General features: G+C 39.7%; 1 protein-coding gene across 4 annotated transcripts in view; it reads left to right on the forward strand.

Moving 5' to 3' along the window:
- LOC113991446 (sodium channel protein type 5 subunit alpha-like) overlaps positions 1–25,373 on the forward strand; it is a 215,727-nt gene that overhangs the window by 33,682 nt on the left and 156,672 nt on the right. For 3 of the 4 annotated variants that reach the window (XM_027727793.2, XM_027727796.2, XM_027727798.2), the window contains exons 2-6: positions 7,530–7,848; positions 9,560–9,678; positions 14,903–14,992; positions 18,562–18,690; positions 23,530–23,621. In XM_027727793.2, coding sequence (XP_027583594.1) covers positions 7,582–7,848; positions 9,560–9,678; positions 14,903–14,992; positions 18,562–18,690; positions 23,530–23,621 — 697 coding nt within the window. In that variant the 5' untranslated portion in view covers positions 7,530–7,581. Of the gene's footprint in view, positions 1–7,529; positions 7,849–9,559; positions 9,679–14,902; positions 14,993–18,561; positions 18,691–23,303; positions 23,396–23,529; positions 23,622–25,373 lie in introns of all 4 variants that reach the window. The other variant, XM_027727795.2, reaches the window with a different exon arrangement.

Raw genomic sequence — 25,373 nt, forward strand, 5'->3', positions numbered from 1 at the left:
ATGTCACTTGAGAGTTATCAACAAGGACAGGCTTGTGGAACCATTTATGTTGACATGGAATAAAGTAGTTGGGAGGATTAAATAATTTTCTTGGCTAATGAATAGGAAATGGATAGACGTGGAGAAAGATGGGAAGCTGGGTGTATCATAGGTGTGTGGATAGGGTGGAGTTAAGTGAAGGGTGGTGGTTGTGGAGCAAAGCTCTCCTGCTACTGCAGACATGGCAGGACCTGCTGTAGTGCCTCGTTTCAGTCGGATGCAGGAGGGGGACCTGCCACCTCCAACAGCTTAGCTTTGTGTGATTTGGGTCTGTCTCTCCCAGCCTTTCACATCTAATTTTTTCTTGACCCTTCACCTCAGCCTCTTTTTGTTCCTGTCACTTGAAAGAAGGAAAACCTATATTGCTCCATTCACTATTAAAAATGAAGTTTAGTTGTTATGTCATGTTTGTCTCTTAGTTCAATGCTAAAATCGTGAAAGAGGCCCTGGCTTTGCTTATAGAGTTTCATCCATCTTTTTTAATGTAAACATGTCAGTTCTGATGATCGGCTTTTATAAGTCTGTTGGTTTTCTGCTGATGAAATGTGTCTCCATAGCTTAGATGGGAGGGGATCAGGGAACCCTTACCTATAACTTTGTGGTAATACATCAGACAGCTTTCCAACCATGGCTCCTTCTCCTCTAGAAGCATGCAGCCAAGATTTTGCTGGCCAGCCTAACGCTGCCTTCTGTCTGTGGCATAACTATCCCATAATGGCTTCAGAATACATTTTAATGGCTGTTTTACAACTTCCTATATCCGTCTTTATGTCTTTACAAAACACTCTGTGAATAAAATGGACAAGATTTGATATATTTTATTCATGTGAGCATCCAAAGCACCTAATGGTGTGAGCACTGTACATTATATTTGCCACAACATGGAGTTCTCCTGTAGATTTCTTATTTCTTGTTCCAAAGCTAGTGACTGCAACCTGAGCTGAAAACATTCCTCTTTCTTGATAGCTCTTTCCAAGCTCTTTCAGTTCAGAGTAGCAAAGCAGAAATCTTTCCCTGGATCTGAAGGCTGTGTAGTTTATAGTAAAATAACTCTGAGGCCAATTTCTAGTTAATTAAAATAGAAATGAAAATGCAGAGAATTATAATTTTCAGCAAAATAAAGAGATGTGCAGCAACTATAATGTGCTACTTCCCTCTTGCTTATTTATTTCATTTGGATGCAGCATAATTTGAAATAAAAACACCTGAAAAGAAAGCAGAATATTTTTAGCTCACTAAAAATATATATTTTATCATAAGAGAAGACTTAGTGCCAGCATTTAATTCTTGGCATAACATTTGTCATCCTCAAATACTCTTTCAGTATCGGAATGAAATCTTCTGAATTCATTTCCTTTTAGCACATGTTAGCTTTCTGAAGACTTTATTTTATCAATAAGTCATTGGTAATGTCAGAATGCCATGATTCTGATGAGAAAGATGCCAGCAAAACTCATTAAACTGGATTTAAAAGAAGACAGGCAGAGCTGGTTGTGACGAAAGGCTTGTGTGTTGGTGATGGAGATTTTGGTTTGGACATTTTGTGCTGTTTGTTTGGTGGGGTTTTTTTCCCCAACAATGTGAATGTAATGAATTCTCTTAAATATTTATTTCTGCCCCTGGTCAGCATTCATGCTGAACAACAGGGCTCATTTTAGGAAATGTGTTATGCAATGTCATATCAACCTGCAGGTTTGTCTTGTGACATGGGCAGCAAGAGGAACTCTGTCTCACTTTTCTTCCTGTGTCTGTTTGGGCTGATTTCAACACTGTACTTTGCCTAGGAGATCTTCAGGAGCTAAACATTTCAGCCATTTCCATCCGATTGTTGTGGAATACAAAGCTTTTCCCTGCAGACCAGCCATGGGAGCCTGCCTGGTCCCCCCTAGGCTTCAGATTCTTCAGCACCCCTTTTTGGACCTTCAACTCTGAACTCACCCAACAAGATGTGTATGGGTGAAGGAGCATTTTCAAATTGCCTTCACAGGTTGCAAAAAGCGTGAGATTTTCCAGCTCCCTGGAAGCTTGGTTACCTTCTAGGCCATTAGTTTAATACTTCAATTACATGCTCTCTGGTACTCGAGCTCTGGTGTGAAGGTGCTCTTTTAAAAAAAAGCATTTCTAGTCAAATATTCCTGATCCTAATAGATCAGTTCCACAGCTGTGACTTCCCTGGGATGGGTAGAGCTGTGCTGATTTATGGCAGCTTGAGATGTAGCTGATTATATGTGTTAGGAACATGTGCTACAAAAACAATCGTTGTTTATGGTCTTGACAAAATTATGCTTGTTGGAAAAAACAAACAAACCAGATATCATTTCAAGTAGAAGTAATGAGTGTGTGCTGTGTAAAATTGCAAGGACTGTATTATTCAGTTACCCCTTGTTTTGATGTGAGCACACAGGCCATCAAAGTGTGTGCTATCAGCCACTGAAATTTTTCAGCTAAAAGAGAATTTCCCATGACACCTCCTAGATGTGAAATGTGAATTGTGGTTTAAATATAAGTGAATTAAGTCTCAGAAGGTTATTTGTTTACCATCAGTAAAATTATGAAGTGTGTCTAAGTCACCTAGACTACTTTAGCTTCTTGATCTTTGTGAAAAAGGTCTTTATTTGATCTTAATTAAAAACAGGAGTTCTCCATGAAGCCATTGCTTCATGGTTAGAATAAAACTTCCATGTGATCTCATATCAAACTGTGGTCCTTTTAAATGTGATGATTTAAAAATGTTTGTGTTTGTGTGTAAATTTATGCATATGTATTTGTGAATCTAGACCAGTGACATTAAATTAGATGTGTCATTGTTCCATTTTTATTTCCCTAGCCTATTATTCTCATGTTTTGCAGTGCTCTGCAGGTCAAAGGAAAATGCCAAAGAGATTATATGGAAAAGGAGGGGGAAGAGGGGAAGATGACTGTGCTTCATATAGTCTCAAACATTGAAAAGAAACCCATCCACATGACTGTTTTTGATACAGCAGTTAGGATTGCAAAATCCTTATTTAGTCACGAACATTTCTTAAACAAAAGGAGAATTTAGGACTCTTAATTCTTATTTTGTAAGATTTTGGCCTAGCAGAATTGCAGTGGAAACGTGTGTGCTGCCATGGACTATCATCCCTCTCCCCAGCCCATGGCTGGTGGTAGCTTCTTGATTAACACCATGGAAATCTGTAGAGTTAAATAAGTACAATGCTACTCAAGACGAGCATGTCTGATGGTATCTAAACTTTAGCCTGTAGACGCCATTTTCACAATGTTGATTTTTAAGCTTGGTTCCTTTATTACCACTGCCAAGTGTTTGAAATGTATGGACATGTGTCCTTGATACTATATCAGGCCACGTTTGGTGTTGTGCAAGCAGGAGATGGAGGTACAAGAAGTCCTGACTTCTCTGAAGGCAGTGTCCAGCCAGGTGTAGTGCACAGCAAGGACCTCATTCTTCACTTCTCCTCTTGCTTCTGGGCAATGGGACCTCCCTGCTGGCTTGTTGGGACATTATAAGAGGTTCTGGGTTCTAGGATGGTGGCCTGAGCCCACAAAGCCCATGCCAGAGCAGGAGGGCAGCAAGCTGGAGGTGAGCAGGACCCCCTTCACCTGTATTTACCCCCCCCTGCAGGAAAGCTGTTGACCAAGTTGACCTTTTGGGTGGTGGTCACCTGTCCCCAGGGACTCAGAGAAAGGTTTGCAGGGCATACAGGTGGTGTTCTGAGAACCTGAAAGGCCTTTTGAACTGGAGTGGCTGAAGCCTGTGACAATAAGTTTACCTTTCTGAATAAATTCAGGTCTTAGCAATACCTAATTTGTTTGTACTGTTCTCACTTCTTGCCATGCCAAGGAAAGTATGCATCTTGGGGCTTTATTTTCATATGCACATTCTGTTTACATAACCAGGACATTTTATCAGCCAGAACCGATGTTAACTGACAAAGCAAGAGGGAAATTTTCATTCTGTGCATGGTGATATCACAGAAACAATGTGTTTGAAGCCTTGCACTTCAAAAATATGCCTGTGAGGAATGGAAAACTCCAGGCTCATATTGTAAAAACGTGAGTCACAACAACTATTATCTCTTAAGAAATGGCATTCCAGCTCTTTGATTCAGTCATTGATGATTTCCCTTTTTAAGTTGTGGTTCTTTCTTACCCTTTTAAGAAACATCTGGGCTAACCCTGGCTATTTGTAGAAATGTTTGCAATTCATAGATTAAAAAAAATTAGACATAGAAAGGACCCATGAAATTATCTTGTCCATTTCCTGAAAGCATATGAAATTGAAGAAGAATTGTGCTAAGTATATATCTATATATATTAAAATTTGGAACTTTAACTTATATACAATATGAAGACAAAACAAGTCAAGAATTTTCAATGGTAAGGATGCTGAAACATACTTTTTATTTAAATTAAATAGAAGACTGGAAAAAGTCTAATGAAGGTTTTACAGGATTTTCCAATTCTTTCTAGGCAGTTACCTCTCTGGAATTTGTAGATAAAACTGAAAATATCTGTTTTTGCCCAGTCTGAATTTGATTCAATTTACTAATAAGAGAGAGCTTTGAGCTAAAATAATTCTCTTTAGAAAAAATAATTAAAACGTCTGATTTTGATTAGGTTTTTTCTGGTTATTTTATTTCCCTCACCATCCCCCATCCATTTTTTGTTTCTATTTTTTAAAAATATTCAGCCAGTTCTGTTGCCGGAATGGCTTCTCTTGGAAGTCTTCGGGAAGTCTGTGAAGGATGCTGAATATTCTAGTGGATATTGTAGTTTTTTGTGATCAAGCAACACCTGTGAAAACCGTGGTGCTTGGTAGAGACATTCCACTCGTCTCTGATATCTCAGTAAGGACTTGGTGCCCCTCATGCTGTATGGCCAATGACTCCAGCTTGGAAGTAAGGAATGTGGTGTGGAGGCGGCTACCACCAGTTTTCCAGCAAAGGGGGTGTCTGTGTAGGTTGGAGGCAGTTGCCCATCCCGTGCTCCGAAGCACTGGAAGCAGGGAGTTGGTGCGATGTGGGTCTGGAGCACCTGCAGATGTACAGGGGTGTTAACAAATAGAAGTAGTCGTTCTTTCATGCGCCCAGGTTCTACAGCTGAGGGGTTTTCTCAGCCAGAGGCAGCATCTTTGTGCTTAAAACCATTTGTGGACCTTTTGCGCTTTTATTTGCCTCGTGGCTTTGTGAGTCCTTGTCATTTGTGGCCAACAAGTTTCACAGGATGACTCTGCACCATGTGGAAAGTGGCCCCAGTGTTTGTTTCAAACCTGCTGCTCTGTGATTTCATTCGAAGTTTCTCCATTCTTGTATTATGAGAAAAAGCAAACAGTCATTCCCTGTTCACTGTCTTCACAGAGCTCATTATTATCTGGACCTCAGTTAACAGCTCACGATGTTCTCCTCTCTGGTTTAGAAACTTATTCTGTGCCCTTCCAGCAGTGATGATCAGCCACCGATTTTCACTGTCCCCTTCAGCACTGAGACAGGTTTCATTCTGAAGAAACAAATATTGAAAGGACAAAAACCAGATAATTTTCTGGCCACCTGTATTGATGTCATCTATAGAAAGTGAAATTCTATTTGCTCACACTGGTGCTGAGTCACAAAGCAGTGAGCATAAGAAACTCAATTTGTGGGAAAGCTTCTAATTTCCTGTTTTTCAGGAGGAATGGGATAAAACAAATGACATGGAGGGGAGAGGGGAAAGGAATAAAGAGAATAAATCCAAAAAAAGAAGAATATCAGAATACTCAAACTCTGGGAAGACTAATTCATTTTAGCCTCGCTTGTTCAAACCAGCAGTAATGCTGAGTATAATGTACAAGCTTCAGTAAATCATTCCTATATGATAGACTGTGATCAATGACAATTTAATGAATTCATTTTAAAATGAAGTCAGAATAGGAAAAACAGTAGTTATTTGAAAGAGTACTTTACTCAAGTAAATTGAGTCAATAAATATGCTATTTGTCATGCAGAGTCCAGTTAAAGTCTTGTTTGCTAACAAAAATGCTGTCATCACAGAGCCTAATAGACACAAGCTATCTGGAACTATCCATTGTAAATAGACAAATACCATCTGAAAGCAGAAAACAACAATTGTGGCTGAACAAAGAATTGGATCCTGCACGTTGCCTAATGCAATAGAGTAGCCCACCTCAAAATCTACTATTTTGTTTGTCACCAACATGTATTCTGATTTAGTATGAATGGTCTGCTAGTGGTAAAAAATCAAGGTCTGTTTTTCTTCTGTGAAATGAGTTTTAATTGTTGCATAGTGAGGGCTTCTCTTGCTGGAAAAACATGCCTCTAAAGTCACTATTAAATTGCAAAATACGGGTTCAGTGAGTTTGGATGGATTTGTGCACACTACTAGAACAGGGATAAGCTTCATCCTTTTTCAAACAGTAGTTTTACATTAATTTTCACAGCTATACATGTTGTTTAATGCAGATACAAGAAGCCTTTTTGTTCGGCTGTGCTTTTCACACTTGGCTTTATTCATATGAGTTGAAGAGATGTGGCAATTCTCACTTGTTCTGATTCAGGAGGAGACTGGAAGTTTTAACAGTGAAGTACCATAAGACCAAGATGGTCTTGCTTCACAACTTTGGGTTAGAATCACAGAATCAAAGAATATCCTGCATTGGAAGGGACCCATGAGGATCATCAAGTCTAACTCCTAGATGTTCAAATCGGTATTGAATGGAAGGAGTCTGGTTTTCAGATGTGATGAACTGGCAGCAGTGGCTATTCAGCATCTTGGAAGCTTGACGTGCTCTCATGAAGGTTCCAGGGCTTTTTCAGGCACATTTGGGCTTCCAACATCCTTCAGATTGCAGGGCGTGCAGGAAAAGAAAATGCTCAAAAGTTTTGACAGATATCTTGAAGATGGCATTTCCTGTCCCAAAGGAAAATGAAAATTACGTTGCAGAAGCCTAAGACAGAGATTATGAAAAATTTCTATTGGATTTAAGAATCTAAACTTGACCCTTCACTCTTTAAATTTGGAATAGAACAGCTGGGGCATTTTTAGATTTTGCGTCATGTGGCCGGAGATCGGCTGATTTAAATCTGCCCTGCAGTCATCTTAGGCACATTGTTCACCCACTCCCAGAGCTGCTTTTTCAAAAATGAGTTAGGAATCTGGATCTCTGTGGCTTTCGATGAAACTTAAGCTTGTATGAATCTGTTACTCCTTAGTTTGGATTTAGGATCCTGAATGACTGAAAAATTGAAGAGTATTCCGCACTCTACCTACAAAGACTTTTCAGCTGTGACCATGTGTGATTCCTTATTGAAACTACACTTTCAGTAATTTTTGTTTTCCTGGATGTTCTATTAACCACATAAAAACAGATGAAGAGTTTCCTGATAATCAATAACCTACAAGTTATTTGTTTGTTGGTTTGTTTTTTTTTTTCATTCTGATGGCTTTGTTCTTCTCGGTTTTCTCCTGCCACTAACTTCTTGGTAATTTTATTTCAGCTGTTTCCACTACTAGGAGTAAAGACCAGTAAAGACAAAGCAGGATGAAAAGATGGCTGACTTCTTGTTACCACCGGGTACTAACAGCTTCCACCGGTTCACGCCTGAGTCCTTGGCTGCCATCGAGAAACGGATCGCGGAGAAGCTTGCAAGGAATGCGAAGCAGGAATACAGAGAGCAGCTGGGCGAGGAAGAGAAGCCTCAGCCTCAGTTTGATTTGCAAGCTTGCAAGAAGCTGCCCGATATCTATGGGACTGTTTCTCCAGAGCTCATTGGGGAGCCCCTGGAGGACATCGATCCTTTCTACAATGACCGCAAGGTGAGCCCCAGCCAACCCTCCTCCTTGGCTGCTGCTAAAGCACAGCAACCATCTCTGTTTTGGGGGCTCTGGTTTTTATCTTTCTACAGCCGGTAAAAATGTTTCTTTTCCAGATTAAGAATCGGAGTTTTGGCATGAGCAGGGCTCCCAGAAAACATCTAAGCGGGAGGGCAAAGAGGGATGAAAAACAAAATTAGAACTTGTGTATTTTCAGATAACCCTGAGTATGAATATACAATATCTGAAAAGAGCAGAGCAGTAGCTGAGTTAAATTAAGCCAGAGGTTTTATCTACCCTATCTTGCCTTCTGCATGAGCTGTGACTTTTCACAGGTCTGTTGTTTATCACTTAAGCCCCTTAATGTTAAGGGCTTCTGGGTGACTTGAGCCTTGTGCAAGCACTCTGCACAAGAGCAGAAGCAACTCCACAACCGTTCCTGGAGAGCAGCATTTCTGTTCCTGCTGAGGAATATTTCAATTCCATTTAAGATGACCAGAACAGAGCTGAAGGGAGACGTGTGAATAGCGTGTGCAGTGCTGGCACTTTGCAGAAGGGTAAACTTCGTCCCAAAGTGAGCATCACCTGATGAGGGATCACGTGTAGGCTGGACCAAAGCCACAACACTGCAAACAGCTTCTGTCAAAAGGCTGTTGACAGCAGAGCTGGGTTGATTGCTTACTACAGTTTGTTCTCCTTTTCAAACATTTTACAAAATGGCCAACAAAATAAAGTTTGGAAGCACAGTGCATTTTTAGGCAGCTTCCAGTTCTTTCGGGTACTTATGTTCCTGATTTTGGGCTATGTTATTTCCTCTAAACAATGTTGGCCATAATGCTACTTCTATTAAAACAATGTAGAGGCAGGTGCTAGAGGTACAGAATAAAAGTTAAATGGATAAAGACAAATAGATTACTTACCTGGAAGGACCAGAATTAATTTACCTTTTAATTTGCCTGCTATCCCCGGGCACGAGCAGCAGGATATAGATTTGCAATTTTAGTGTCATGAAGTTTTTAAACCCAAGGTGGGTGATTTGCTTAGATTTTATATATTGGGTGTCCTGATTCCGTCTCTGAGTGAATATTAGTTCCTCTATGCTTGTTGGGGCATCTTCAGAGCTCTGCAAATTGGGTCAGCATCCAATTCACCTTTGCTTTGAATTTAATGTAACTTACAGTATTGTTTTCCTCTGCCCATAATTATCTGAGTACAATGAGAGTGCCTCAGCACCAGGGTCAGATCCTGCTGTGGAGCTGTACCTCGTGCACCTTCTTACTCGGTGAGACAAAATACATTGAGAGCAACACAGTGCTCAAAGTAGAGAAGGTGGAGGAACAACACAGCAAAGTCCCCAGCACCTGGGAAGAAGAGCATCACATAAGTTCCCCCACCACATTTTAATCTCCAGGTCATTTTTATTTTTAAAGATGATTCCGCCCTCTTCCCAGACCCTGATGGAGATGTTGCATGGAACTCTGTAAGGGTTGAAAGGACTAAAATTAGTTGGGATATTACAACAGGACGGACAACAGCTCTTTAGAGAAGGTCTTGGACAAAACATTTAACCAAGCAAAAAGGAATTTAGGGCTTTGGGAGGGAAGGGGGAAAAAGGTATGGGATACTTGCAGGAATTTCCCAATGGGATGTGGGCTGGGAAAAGCTGAGTATAAATGCAAATACTGAATGTTCTCATTTTCATTTTGTTTTCCAGACATTTATAGTACTGAACAAAGGGAAGACAATCTTTCGATTTAGTGCCACTCCTGCCTTGTATATACTTAGTCCTTTCCATCCAATCAGAAGAGCAGCAATTAAAATTTTGGTACATTCATATCCTTTCTGTTGATTTCCCTCCTCATGTATTTTGTATGGGTTTTAAACACAGATGGATGGAAGTCAGAAACCATTTTATTTCATTAAGCTGTTTTAAATCTTTTGGCTGAATTTGCTTGCACAAGCAGAAATGCACTTGGATTTTCGGTTTGTTTCATTTTATATTGTTATGTGAGCTATAAAAAATGACTATATTATACTGCTGGCATCAGATAGTGTGAACTGCACTGGAGAGTCTGGTGAGTTTACTCAAGATTAAAAGATGTGAAGGGACTGATCATCTTCACCGAAGAGTCAGTGGAAGAAAGTGGGTGTAGTACCTTAGAAAGGAAGGACACCAGGGGAAGTCTACAATAATGGAGATCTTTGCTACCAAGCACTTCAGCAAATTCTCCCAGAGGTGAAACTCTATGATGCCATATGCAGACACAATTTAATTTTGAACTGCCTCAGAACTGAAATTTCTTTCTCTCCTGAAACAGAATATTTTAAAAAATTGTTTTGTTGGTTCTTTTCAGGTTTGCTTATTAGAATGTGTTATACAGGCAGGAGAAAAAGCACAGGCTGTCCTGCTGGACCTTCCAACAGAAGGGCGGTGCCTGATTTCCCTTGACTCTTGTTCTGAAGTCATGGGAGATACACTGCAGTAGTTGGTTTTGCTTGTTTTTTTAACAAAACCACAGAAACGTTATATTCTGACATAGACACATCTCTCTGAAAGGCCAAATTGACCCAAATATTCAGCTTTCTGTGAACATTACTGAAAACACACCCTTCTTTGTGACTTGGCTGCTTTCTCTGTGGTGCACATGGAAAACCTGGCAGTGATAATTCAGAGACTCCACATGCTGCTGTGCTCATTCTGTGATGTTTTAGTGATGGAAATCCCTCATCTGCAATGCTCCAGTCACCACAGAGAATTAACTAATAAAGCACATAGCATCTTAGAATCACTGGTTAATTATCAAGTTTGACGAAAAAAATAGGCAAAGAAACCAGATTCCCAGTGTTCGTCCATGCAGTGAGGGAAAAAATGTGATAATCTATCAAAAGGAAAAACAGGTGAAGCTTCTGATTGCAATAATTCTGTGCAAAAAATGAATATGTGATATCAGCCAAAATATTATTATGGTTACTAAGAATACACTGTAGAATTCCGCAGAGAGATTTGCTTGTGGATCAGATAACGTGTGTGAGCAGTGCAACATATGCTGCCACACACCTAGAGCTCAACAGTTTTTAGGTACACTTTGATGTACAGCACAGCATTGCTGAAGTTAATCAAGGTCAATGCATTTGTCCGGGTATGGCCAAGAGAAGAATCTGAAAACTGAGCTTCTTAGGAAAAAGTGTGAATATTGCCTCCAGTTTTGGAGGCAATTTTTCTGTCTTGCCCTCACTTTCTTCTACGCTGGCTGGTGAAGCCAAGAGGTCATAGGTTTGTGTAGCACAGGAGCTACGTGCCCTTTGTATCAGTCAACCAAAAGATAAATAAGCAAGAAATCCTTATCGTTTTACTTCCAAGGATAAAGACCACAGAGGAGAGCATTTAAAATGTTTGTCAGGAAAGAAATATGGTCAGATGAGGACTGTAAAAATTTGGGAGTGGCAGGTCTGTAGGCAAATATAAATTTAGCTCCCGAAATGTCCAAATTACCACCTTGTGTTGATAATGCCAGGAGATCCAGCAGCTCAAGCTCTGGCAGGCAAGGGCAGGAGACGACAACTCCATCCCAGTGAAACAGCAGCAAAGTTCCTGCATTAGGCACTGATTTGTTTTCTGTCAATAAAGACCTTTTGCATCAACCTGAAACACAAAGGCCAACGGGCTGAGCAGGCAGTCAATATCCCAGGCAAAAGGGAGCCTGAATCGGCAAGTGCTCAAGCAGATAATATCCCAGACATGAATCTGGGAACCAGATCTATCGTCTTGCGTGACTGTAATCAAGCAATCTTTATTTTCCCCAGGGCAAAAGCCTAAAAGGAGCATTAGCAAATGGTGCCCTGTCACGTAAATATCTGAAGCAACTTCTTCAGTAGATGCCGTGCTTCAATTTTCAGCCATTGAGTGTGCTGTGAAGGCCAACAGCAGAAGAGAATAGAGAGGACAGAGAAAAATCATCTTATAGAGAAGCCGTGGGGGTCATATTTCTTGGTTAAGTAGCTGTATATGGAGTTCTTCCTCTGAGATGTCAGGCAGGGTAGACTCTGTATGTTCACTCACTATGGCTCATCCAGCCAAGCCTGATAAGTCTAATCTTTCAAAAATACATCCGTCAAAGGGAAAAAAAACATTCAGAGACTCCTAGGTATGTGAATTACTTCAACTGTCAGCATATACTTAAACCTCTTCTAGATATTTCTCCTCCTATTCAGAGTCTAGGAGGCCTCACAAAAGGACCATGGCCAGAAGGTGGCCCTGGTCCATTTCTGTCACAGATGACACGGGGAGTATAGAGCTGCATCCTACTGATGAACACTTTATGCCTTCTGCATCATTATCAGCTGTTATTAACATCTTTCTTTACTATCTCCACCTATTAATGAGATTAAGCCACTGGTAACACTTCATCAATGCTTATGTTTAAAATACTCCTCTCAGTTCTTGCCTGCAAGAAAAGGACCGTTGTGTGGTGTCCTTAGTTTCCCCAAGCAGTTTGCTGACCTGTATAAAATCTGTAGCAATTGTTATTTCTTGTTTTTCTAAGTGTTATAGCCAGTTGCTCTGAGTTCACCACTGATCTAGAATGGGGGTTTGGCCAAAACTACCTTCCTTGATAGAATTATAGATTCTGGTGCATTAGAAAAAGAAATTAAAAAAAAATAAAGAAAGATTTTCCCATCTTTGTTCATGTTTTCTGGTTGCAGTTTTTCTCCCATCTGATTTCGCACACTTTCCATAAGGCAAAATGAGACCTTGTGAAGCACCAATTATATGTACTATTCATTGGCACTAACCTTTGCTTGCACATATTATATGTAATTTGGCAATGATCACCTAAAGAGCCTCTAGTATTCAGTCTGCTAATTAACAATTATCCATCATAATGAAGTCTAGAATAGAAGTGTACCGTGGTTGACTCTATATCTTTGTGCTAGAAGATAAAATTTATAACTTTTAGAATCAGTTTGTGCAAAGCCTATTCTGTAACCTCAAATCGGAAATAATAGGTTTAATTCATTGCAGAAAGAATCCTGATGAGTAGCTTAGTATATTTGGTTTGTAGGCTTTCAAAAATTTGATTTAATAGCAGTTCTAAGATAGGGAACACACAATGCTGCTAATATTGCTTATCTCAATTTTATCTTCTTTGCTTTGTCCTTTCTGAGTAGATCATCATCATGGACTTTTTCTAATGCAAGCAATTGCATTAGATTTCAGGTAGGAATGTTAATTTTCATTCTGTAGGAATTTCTGTAGGTTTTTTTTTGTTGTTGTTGTTGTTGATTTGGTTTGGTTTGGTTTTTGTTTTTTAAACACAGACCTCTAACTTTGATGCGTAACCAGCTGAAATGTTTCATTCTTCTCTGTTCTTTGTAGTTTTCAGCTTGGTCATGAAAACCAGATTGAATTCATAGTGCATTTGTTGTCCCAAAGCTGACCCTTTACATTTTCAACCTGAGTTCTCTGGTTTGTTCTCTTTGGTGCTTGAATAAGAAGGTGATGACACCTGCCTGTAAGTGAGCATCTAGGAAAGCTGTTAGATTTAGTTTATAACACAGGGGAACAGAGATATATAAATGAAACCAGTGATCCTGAATTCCTGTAGAGGAGTTTATTTTCTTGGAATTGAAGTATGCTATTTGTTTGGCAAGATCTGAAGATACCACTTTGGTTTACTGTGCTTGTTTTCATAGCATTTCTCTGTAGCTGAAAAAGTAATCCAGTGTTTTCTAGGCTGGCTGCAACTTAAAACTAATTGTGTTAACCAGAATGACACAACTCATAGAAACATATCTCAAGCTGACGTGAGAAAATGTGAGTGGATATCAGATATCCTTCCCAGTCCTTCAGCAGGAGGTGTTGGCCCAGAAGTGGAAAATGTTTGTGAGATGAGCAATCCCTGTGAGTTCAATTACTGCTTTCTGTGATGGCCCTGGGGAATGCACAGGTTGGTTACTACCAATTTACCCTTGTAGTTGCTTATGTGGCCCACTGGAAAACGTTCCACTCTTTATTCAGCAGAGATTTTCGTTCTGCGAAAGGATAAATTTCATGCAAACATTTCAGGATGTAGGTTTGAAATTATATTCTTGAATCACTATTCTCAAACAAAAAATAACACCGATGGAATCAGTAAAGGGGTAAAAAAAAAACCTTTTCTTTTTTTTTCCCAAAGAAAGGAAAAGAAATTTATATTTGGATGTTACTTGTCTTCTTTCCCAGTAGCATGGGACCAGTTATTTATGGAGGTGAATCCCATCATATTTTGAAATTATTTTTTTTTTTACACAAAGTGGCATGTGCTTTTAGGAGAGCTATTCAGTGAACTATGTTTCCCATTTCAGGAATTTGATTTAGGGTACATCTTTTCATATTTATGGCCTCAGCTTAGCAGCCAACTGCATGGACTATACACGTGGGAGGTTCCTTTTAGCCTCCAATTAGGGAATCTGGTGCCTCAGCTGAGGCAGAGAGCTCTGCAGATCAAGGCTGTATGTTTGCCAAGCAGGTTTGCAGACCTAACCTTAAAATCAGTGCTCTGAAACTCATACTAGCTTTTGCTAAAACTGTATATTGAAAGTGAGATCTCAAGCCCGTTAAAGAGATTAGAAAGACCAGATTTGTAACTTGCCCTGCTGCCTGAGAAACGTTTCAGGATGCAAAATAAAATGGGAATTTGCAGACACGGGTTTTTCTATAGATACTTAAATGAGACTAATCCCTCTTTTCATACAAAGTTGTGCACCTATGCACACTGTCATCTGACAAACACAGCTGTAAATTTGGGGTATTGTGTTTTAAAAAGACTGCAGAGTCAGTACATTTGTTTACTGTATAAAGTATGCATAAAAGATGTAGGCAAAGAAAAAAAAGCAGGGAAAGTTCCGTCATTTTTTCTGTTTATATAACTATTTGTCTACTTATGCACTTGCAAAAAATGTTTGTTACTCTTTAAGCGACTTGTAAATTATGATTGGGCTGTCATATCTTGTGTGAAGGGACAAAAATTTATGAGGTCTTGTATCATATGCATTGTTTTCCTTAATTCGCCTCTACATTGTTCAGTATGTTTATTATGTGCACTATTTTAACTAATTGTGTGTTCATGGCACAGTCAGAGACTCCGTCATGGAATAAATATGTTGAGTAAGTATCCTTGCTGGTTTACAGCTGCCCTCTCCTCATCTCATCCTTCTTTCTCTATTCATTGTGTTCTTATTTTCGTCTTGTTTGCTGCTGTCTAATTTCTTTCCAGTAATACTGATCATGGTATCTGCCCTCACAAAACGTTTTTCCAGGTAGTTTGTTTTTTTTTTTTTTTTCCTGTGAAAACTTCCTTAGTAAGTAAACTGAAAATTTTTAGTCCGTGAATCTCATACTTCTTGCTCAATGCACCTTCAATGCTACATCTGAATAAAATCACATATGAGGACAACCCCGTTTGAACCTGGCCAGACTTCCACAGTTCTCATGCAAGAGATTTGATAGTTGGACACATCAGGATAGGCTGATGGAGTTTAAGTTGAATTATTTCAGAAAATACTTCCTGAACATATTAGGTCTATCCTTAAACTGAAACTTACTGGAAGCAAAAGTTTCTTCTGGACCGAACACGTCGTGAGAAGTGTTCCCCTGTGATCATTATTAGGAATATTTTATGAACATAAAAGTCTCTGGGAGCACTTTTAAGTGAATTCCTGTCTTTTTAGCTTGTCAAGCCTTTAGGAAATATAGCAAAGACATCACTTGAAGGTGTCTATTTGTTGTGGTGGTTTTGTGGTTGGTTTTTTATTTTTAATTAATTTTAAGGGACGAAAGGGGGCTTCAGAAGGCCCATTTCATTTCTTTAAGTTACTTTAAAATATTCCTTTTAGAAACAGATACCAGATGCACAAGCTAATCAACCTACAGTGCATTAAACAATTATTTTGGCTCATTGAACCAATCAGAACACACTTTTTATTTTTGACTGACATATGATAAACACAGCCATCTGCTGCTTCGCAGCCTGGTGGTTGGTCTACTCGGGGCTGTAAGGAAAGACAGTGAAACGCCCTTATTTAGGTTTCTTAAAATCATGCAGGACACATCTTCTAGGCCATAAATTGCTAATTATAGGCAGCACTGAACCAAATATTTCATCCGATCACAATAACATCCTAATCCCAGGATGTTTCATGTATTTCTGTAGAGTGTGGTACCCTCAAGTCTGTCTGTGACTGTCCTTTCCCTCGATGTTGTCCTTTTCCTATGGAAAACTGCCATACAGTTTTCCATAGCCATTCCACTGAATCATGGACATCTCATCCATGTGAGTCAAAATTTGGTCTGTCAGTCTACAGCTGGAAATTCAAACATTCTGGAGGGAAATATCAAAATGCTTATTGTGTCTCCTGTGAGCAGGAAAATGTGGATGATGTTATCAGTGCAACAAGCAAGAAATGTAGAGCAGAATTGCAAATGGACTCATGCAGCATGGAGTAAATCCTTCCATGTTTCCTCTTCTCCTGTGTCCCCTCATATCTCTCAGCTTTTCCTCCTCAGGTGCATAGAATGAAATCAAAGTCAAGTACTTTTGAGGAGCAAAATAACCCAATGAACTGTAATTCAAATTGATTAATATTGGATTTGGAAAAGATACATTTAATCCATTTTGTTCTGCTGTTTCAGCGACTCACGGGGGATAGAAGAATAACCTTGTGAAAATATTTGTCCTAGATCTTCCTTTAAAACATTTTTCTTACCATTTTGAAAATAGAAATCAATTCAACTTCCCTCCACTAAAAAAAAAAAAATTAAAACCCCCTGACTTCTGTTGTTAAAGAAGCTGTTCAGTTGCTGGAGGACTTTGCCCGATCCATTTAGAATTAGATGATGATTATACAATCAATTAAACCCATCTGACATGCTGAATAAATACAAGTGCTTTATCACTTTAATGAGCTTATGTACCGTTAAGTATTTTTTTTAGTTCTTTGCATGTGTTTTCTGCCTGTATTACTGAACACACACGCTCAAAGAGACTGTCACATGAGTGACCTATATTCGAAATACCGGAGCAAAATTAAATAGGAACCGTGAAAAGTTGGATGCAAGATAATGCTTAAGTGTGTGGTCAAAGAGCTGGGAGAGACATGTAATGCCCACTGTTGCACAGAAACTGCCCTGCTAATCACCATTTTAAGATGAAGCACACTGAGGTTTTATAACATATGTAACTAGCTCTGCTGTGCGACAGGATGGCAGGAGGGCATGAGATTTGCCACTATCTGTGTTTGTGCCCAGTTGCAGATCAGTGGAATACAGCTAAGAGGAAACACCTCCATTTTATGTGTAATGAAGTTCTTCCTTATATTGCACCTTTAATTGCTTACACTTTTCTTTCTTTTTTTTAGCGAATAGGAATCTCAACTGCTATAATTATTTTCTGTGTGATGGCACCATTGTAGCTACTGATGTTTAGCCAGTGTTTCCAGTGAAAGCCCCTAACATCACGGCTTATTATAGTCATGTTTTAGTAGACTTTAGGTGTTTGAGGTTTTTTAATAGGCTTTGGTATCATCTGCCTCTTTGTTTGGAGAAAAGGGATAGGGAATGTCAGTGGTGGATACTAAACATTTATTTCTTTTATTAAGATATGGCCTAGAATACCTAGTCCCACTGGGCTAGGTAGAAACATTACAAAAGAGCTGTTGCATGCCCTGAACTCTGTCTCTGATGGTAGGTAGAGCCCTGGGTGAATAGAAATCTGAATGCTATAAATCACATGCATTACTGTCCTCCACAGAGATTTTGCTAAATTTTATTACAAGTGTCAACTTTATTACAAAAGGTAAGATCTATGTTCTAGACCAGAACATCACTGTCAAGAGGCTGTTGGCAATAACTTACTGGGGGGGGAAAAAACAACCTCATGTCTCCTTTGCTGTCAAGCAGGTCAAAATTACTACGCATAGTTTTTGGGTGGGAGTTTTTTTACTCTTTTTCACTGAAGGTGTTTTGTTGTTTAATTCTCCAGGCTGGAGTGGTTTCCATAAATAGTGAAACACAAAGGAATTTGCAGAACAAGCGCTCTTTTCAGCTAATAAAACCAAGTGGTGACATTTTTTTAACCTGCTGTACTTCAAAATGTCCTGGGTAGGATGAGCTGAGAGATATGAGGGGAACAACCACCCTCCTTTGAATTAGAGAAACAACAAGGATTGTGGCATAATGTTGCCAAGAGAGGTTGTGGACTCCCCATCCCTGGAAGTGCTCAAGACCAGACACCTGGTCTAGTAGAAGGTGTCCCTACACACGGCAAGGGGGTTGGAGCTAGATGACCTTTAAGGTTTCTTCCAACCCAAAGCATTCCATGACTCCCTAATCCACTCCTCTTTCACTGGTGATCGCAGGCAGAGCTTCAAAAGTCCCATAGCACAGCTCAGCATCGTAGTGTTCCTGCTTGACTTAACAAGTGAGGAATCATCAAGGTACACCCTGTGGTGAAAACTATCTTCATCCTGTGGCTGTCAGGAGCACCTTCCCATTTCTTACATGTTCCTCGTTCCACACACGAGGCTGCTCATGCACAGCCCGGTGCTGCAGCCGTGACTCACCTGAGCAACCCCAGTGAGATGGGCAGGAGTGTCTCACGTGAGTTGAGTGTGTCTCTGCCATTCCTGTCTGCTGCTTGCTAATGCTCTTGCTCATCTTGGCCGCTTTTTTTCCCCCAGGTACACTTTCACTGGCATTTACACTTTTGAGTCGTTGATAAAAATATTGGCAAGAGGATTTTGCATGACAGAATTCACCTTCCTTCGAGATCCATGGAACTGGCTGGATTTCAGTGTTATTGTTATGGCGTAAGTAGCGCTCCTTTTTATTTTTCAAGATAGTTATATGCAATAGAACTCTTTTAAAAATTCTGTGACTGTTATTTTCCCCCCCCCCTCATATTTTACTGAAAATGAGAAGGGGCTGAAGTGTATTATGATGGAGGTATTTTTGCCTGAGTGGTTTAAAAGGAAAAAGTCAGAGGAATCCTCAGTTCTGTTCTTTCAATTCACTAGACTATTTTGGAGAAATTATTTATTTTCTCCATGCTCCACAGAAAGAGCTGTTTGTAAAATATCCATAATAATACATATCTAAGGTAGTTTTGAGAAGCTCAAGACCCCTGAATAGAAAGTATTATAAGTGTGACTGAACACCCATGTATTTAAATCCCTATTTATAATCTATCTATCCATAACATCACCAAAGCTGTTTTCACATCCTTCTCTTCACAAACCCTCTTCACCCAGAAAGTAATTACTATTGTACTACAATAGAAAATTAATTTATAGGCCTCTAAAACTTGTTATATATCTTGGGAATAGAAATTTGGCCCCCACCATGATATTCCCCTTCAGCTGTATACTTCTACCTAGATTATTAGAGTTCATTCAGGACATGTGGGATTCTGGTGCTTTGAAGGAGGTGATGGATTTGTGGCATCCAGACAGCTAAAAATACACAGGGGTAGGGGAGCAGTCAGCCAAAGCTCACAGGGGACACAGGGTCAGCCCAAGCTCTGGCCAAAGGCAAATGTCTGACACTGTCACTACTTCCAGCTAATCTAGAAATCCAGATTTTCTTCATAGTCACAGAAGAGAGAAAAGCACGCAAAGAACTCATGTAGTCTTTAAGTGAAAGCTGGTAGAGATGCCTGAAAAGCTCCATTTCTTAATGATGGAAGGATTTCATCCGGTCTCCCTGGGGTTTTTTGTGCTTAATGATACCCATATTCAGTTCTGGGTTTAGGTTGGTTCTCGCTGCCATCTTTGAAGCTCATAATTCACAGCACTAAGTGAGATGCAAATGTGTTAGTGCTGACATTTGAGCTGAGCTCCTGGGACTGTGATATTTGAATGGAACAAAAATTGGGAAATAATATTCAACCAAACTTAGCTCGCATGCCGGTGAGGGTCACTGAAGTTGAAAGCACAAGTCTGTTAGGGAACAGGGATCAGGACCAGTTTTCAGAGTCCAGACTCCCTCTGGACTTTCAGGACAATTCTCTTGGTTTAGTTTTAGGCAGTTGTGCAAGGAACAGTTTGTTGGACTCCGTGGTCCTTGTGGGTCTCTTCCAACTTGAGATATTCTATGATTCTGTGGTCCTTGGCAGCATTTAGCAGAGCAGCGTGAAGGTGTGTAAAACCTGTGTGAACTTCCTCGGGAACACTCCCATTTATTTCAGTAGGCTTTGGATCAAAGCCAGCCCTAGGCCAGGTCCTGGTATCTGTTACTGCATTCCTATGGATTTGGCTGAACTGACATCTGGCCGTTATGATAAGCTTTTAAAAAAACATTCAAGGCAGATGGGGAGAATCTTTTGGAGGTCAGCACACATTAGGTATTTTTCTCAGCTAAACTTTTCCTCAAGCATTGCTAAGTGCAATTCTCCTGCAACATTTAGAGGCAGGACAGAACAAAACAAAACAAAAAACAAAACAGTCACCAGCCTGCTCCTCTGTCTCCTGTCCATCAGGCAGTTGGTAAAAGCAGCAAACTCATCTGTGTGGGAGTTAGGACATGAGTTTATTTGTAGATCTCATGGAGAATTTCTGTGCAAGGGTGTTCCCTCTTTTTCTAGGGAGGTTTTTGACAGTAAGGTAGAAAGGAGCAGAGAAAAGGCCAAGAGGAGCCACAGCTTACAACCTTGACCATGAACCTGCTTCACTTCATCTTCTCAACTCAGGCAGAAGTTGGGGCATCACCCCTGACTCTGGGAGCTCCTCTGGGAGCATCTCATATGCTGTCACTGAAAGTCAAGTCTTAACAGTCAGTGTGGGGCACAGTCTGGTTATCCCTTAAATTCGGTCCGCATAATTTCTGGGTGTTTGGAATTTACTGAGCAGGAAAGATGTGAAGGTTTGCACAGACTTTGAAGTGGACAGTTACCCACAGGTGAATTATTCACTCCCTGTCAGTAGGAACCAGGATTTGGTGCCCAGAGGTTGTGGGCTTACCCCTATTTTTTCTTTTCTAACCCTAGACTTGAATGGCCTCTCAGTGCTCCAGCCCAGGGCTTCATGAAAACTTCCTTAAGGCTTCTCTAATGAGAGGCTTGGGAGTGTGTGCTTTCTTTCTTAGCTGCATTTTAATTTTCTTTCTAAATGCTATTTCATCTCTTAGTTAGAAGATCCCTAAAACAGGGAGACCTGCTACTGCAAAATATCAAGCTTCTTAGCATCAAACTGTACCACTGGCTGTGCTCTTCAGAACCAGCATCCATTCCTATTGTTTCTTACTTTAAGGCATACTATACCAACACTTTCAGAATGGAAAAAAAAATTGGAATTCTGGAATAGAAAATAAATAGAGAAGTGCTTCCTTGAGTCTACAGGCAGCAGTGAGAGAGTTAAAAGTGGCTGCAATATGATCTTCATATGTACAGTGAAACCTCCTTCCCAAATATGCGAGCAGAAGATAGCACAGGGCTTTGGATAATGGAATCTATTCTGATATGATTTAGCCTTCATATAAATCCAATTTGCAAGTAATTTAAAGTAAGATTGATCACACAGGTAACTCTGGTGTTGTCTTTGCTTGTAGCTAGTGTGCTGCCAGGGGTATTTCTGTATCTGGAAACAAAGAAGGCTTGAGGATTCAAAATGGAGGAGGCTGATAAGGGGCCATGAGATTCAGATGGGCAGAGGGGTTTTGAGCCAGCAGAAAATCTGATTATGTCACTGATGGGTGTTACAGTGGAAAGACAATCATTTGTTTTAGAGTTATTGCAAAATAACTTCTGACCTTCTCTTTTGGACAGAAACAGCACAGATTGGGCCACAGAGAGTAGTTTTAAATAGCACACTAGAGAGTAAGAAGTACCACAGGTCTCCAGGGTTTTTCTCCCATCCTGTGCCAGCAGACACAGCCATGGCTTGTGACCCCCTCTGGGGCCATGGATGGGTTCAGGGAAAATTATGAAACTGCCCTTGTTTAGATCCCTCTTTCACAGGCCAGCAAGTACTTCCCAGGACAGGTGAGGGAGATGCAGCTGTAACTCTGGGCTGGAAAGTACCCTGTCAAAAGCTTAAAGACAAGAAGCAATTCCCTGGCTAACAGGAAAATCCAGGGTGGGAAATCCAGTTGCTTCTCGCTCCACAATACAGAGGAACTGGTCTGCTGCAGTTTGATAGAAGAAATGGCCAAAATAAATCTTAGTTAACTATTACAAACAAGCAGCAGTATTATTTGCTTCGCATGCTTGCTCACATGTTTATAATGTGTTTTTACAAACCTCTGGCCAGCAAAACCATATTCTTGTCATATTGCTTCTCCCCAAATTATATTTTTCCACCGCCTTTCATGCTGCAGAAGAGTTTGGGAGAGAGGCACTAGGTAAAGCTGGGGAGGAAACAGGTAAATCTTTGCCCAGACTCCCCTATGAGATTATGAAGAAAAGCAATATTGCTCTTCCAGGCTATAATCTGGATTAGTAGATATGGAGAGGATGCTTTGTCCTCCCCAGGGGCCTTTGGACAAAGCCCACTTAAGCAGGTTTTGTAAAGTAACCAGGTGAGGTTTTATCTTAGCAAACAAATGCCTCAAAGAAGTAGAATATTTGAGTGAAATTTAATGGAATTTTAACAGTGAAATTCAAGGGTCCAAGGCCTCTTTTATTCAGAAGGTACAGTGGTGACTACGCTTTTACTGTATACTGAGTTGGAGGAAATAATTTTGTACAACACTGATAAGACAGAACTCATTCCAGGACTGACCCTCCTGGGAGCATTTAGCTCAGATGTGGCATGTGTCTCCAGGATGACCAAAACAGGCATGGCAGGGAAGAGCTGGGGTTGGTATTTTAACCATAAAGAGTTTTTACTAAGATGGCAGTTATATTCATTTAAACTCCATCTTCCTGCAGCCAAAGGATATGAATTTGATGTACAAAACAAAATACAATTGTAAGCATCTCTTGAAACCAACATCTGCTTTACAACAGTATACAGCATCTTAAAATAACCCAGTAGAAGTGTTTGCATTGATATTTTCCCATGTTGTCCTATATGTAGTTTTCAGAAGCTATTATGTGAAAATTACTTGGGTATTTGAAGCTTTTATTTTATTTTTTTTAAGAGCAGCAAAATAACTCAATATTTCCTATAATGTAAAGAATTTTTCTTTCGTTAAACTAAATGATGGTAAAATCTTTAAAGTATTTATTGCTGAACAGCATGATAACAAAGTTCACCCACTAGCTTTAAAGAATTGATGCCTATTAGATAAGTTTAATAGTTCAAGTAGCATTTGAAATAATGTGTACTAAGAAAAACCCAGGACAAATGGCATCAAAGAACAGCCTGAAAAGTGGATGCACCTCTCATTTGGCTGTGTTTGCTCCCTGTGTATGAATGCTTTATTCATTCAGGCAAGTCTCATACTCTATTGTATAATTCCAAATAACTGTGACTTAATTCTACAGGTATGTAGGAGAATTTGTGAATGTAGGCAGTGTTTCACCTCTTCGGACTTTCAGGGTATTGAGAGCTTTAAAAACTATTTCAGTAATCCCAGGTAAGAAGCCCTGATCCTTACGTTTTGGCTCTCAGCTACAAGTGATTCTTTCTCTGTCTCTCTTTGTCCCTTTGATTGTTGTTTTTTTGGCTGGTGTTTTGTCATTGTCTGTGTGTGACTTTCCCTTGTTACAGATACATAACTGAATTTGTGGACCTGGGCAATGTCTCAGCCTTACGAACGTTCAGAGTACTGCGGGCGCTGAAAACAATCTCAGTCATTTCAGGTGAAAATCAGGTTAAACACTCCGGCTGCAGTTAAAGCCTACATGCCATTTCCAGTAGCAAACACCGTAATTACAAATGACTAAAACCATAGACACTGATCAGGAAATGGAGGAATGTAGGGAATGTGACCTGTCAATAGAATACGTTTTCTTATGTGTTTTTCCAATATGGTGTTTGTGGGCAGAAGAAATGGGAGTGCCTCCAAAATTACAGACCTCACCAAGAGGAGTGCTGCTGTAAGAACAGTGGCTCATGAGTCACATGCATAAAGTACCCATTCCTGAACCATATGAAAATGGCAGTGAAACTCTTTTAAAGCCTTTGGATATTGATTTTTAAAAATGGAAGGTTAATGACCTCAAAATGCATATTCATGTTTAAGAGCACATTGATAGAGGGATCTAAATCTGTACTATGAGCTGAGGTTTCAAGACTGCAGGCACAGATAGCCTAATTTGTCATGGTGTTTATCCAATTGCATGTGATAGAAGCGCTGTTGAAATTTTGGGTCTTGAAGAGATCAGAGAACTTTTCATTATTGATTTTGGTAGGTCCAGCATTTCATCGACTCGCATTTTCTAGGATATGATTTCTCCACTCTTCCCCCCTCTGAAAAAAAAATCAGTGTTTTACTACACATCTGGTAGTGAAAGAAGCTCTTTATTTAATGTTACTATTTTAAAAAAATTAATAACATTTACTATTAAGCAATTTATGCAGGGATGAGTCCACTGAGGACTAACCATACGACAACACTTTCTTGCCAAGCATTATCTATGGACAGGTCTCATTCAGCCTCAGTGTTTAACATCTCCAACCTGCATGACAAGGTAGAGAAGATAGCAAAACCCATGCATGGTAGATCCTCTCTTTGATAATCCTGAACAGATGTTGGCAATTACGTGTCAAAAATATTCAAAACGTCGAAAGAACTGCTCAGATTCTCACACACAGCTCTTGAAGGTTAGAAAGGCTTTTCCACCCACTCTGTTATGCACATCCACACTGTAATATAAATCCACACAAATTCTGAGGTGTAAACTTATATGGACATGTTTTAAAACTAAACATCAGCACTCATATGGAGTATAAGCTAGAAATGGTAATTCTGGAATGGAAGTGTTAAGTAAAAATCTATATAGATCTAGAATTTGCTCACTCATTCCAACACCAGAGCAATGAACATCAGGGAAATTACTTGGAGAGCAAGGTACTTTTTGCTGAAAGTGTATGTCCAAATATAGGTTTTAAAGAATACTCTAATATGATCATTCTTTAGGTCCTTGAAATCAGTACCTGTCTTAATTTTTGTCTTTAAGTTTTAAAGAATAATCTACTAGCAGAGAGGGTTTCTTTTAAATTTTTCTCTAATGGGATTTCCACTGAGAAATTATTTTTATTTTCATTGGGAAACAAAGCTGAGCACAGTTTTACAGATCATGTGGGATAGTACTGGCTAATCAGAGAGAAAGCCAGGATTTGTTTCCTAGTGTCCTTTGCTAGCAGTTTGAAGACTAACTTGGAGGGACAGCCATCTCCAGGGGACACCTTTCACGTTGCATCTTGTCTTAAGCTTGAGCCTCTTCAGAGCAGAGCCTGTCAATTTTTCTGAGTTATATATATAGCAATTTTCTGCTGTCCTGTATCAGAAGGGGAGCTGAAGTTTGTTTTACATCAAATGATAAAATTTGACTTAGTGGGGAAAAAATCTGAGTACTGAGATTCAGAAAAACATTATTTGAAAATACACC

Source organism: Pipra filicauda, unplaced genomic scaffold (genome assembly GCF_003945595.2).
Source record: "Pipra filicauda isolate LSUMZ 115617 unplaced genomic scaffold, ASM394559v2 scaffold1_size10287979_pilon, whole genome shotgun sequence".
NCBI classification, from domain to species: Eukaryota; Metazoa; Chordata; class Aves; order Passeriformes; family Pipridae; genus Pipra; species Pipra filicauda.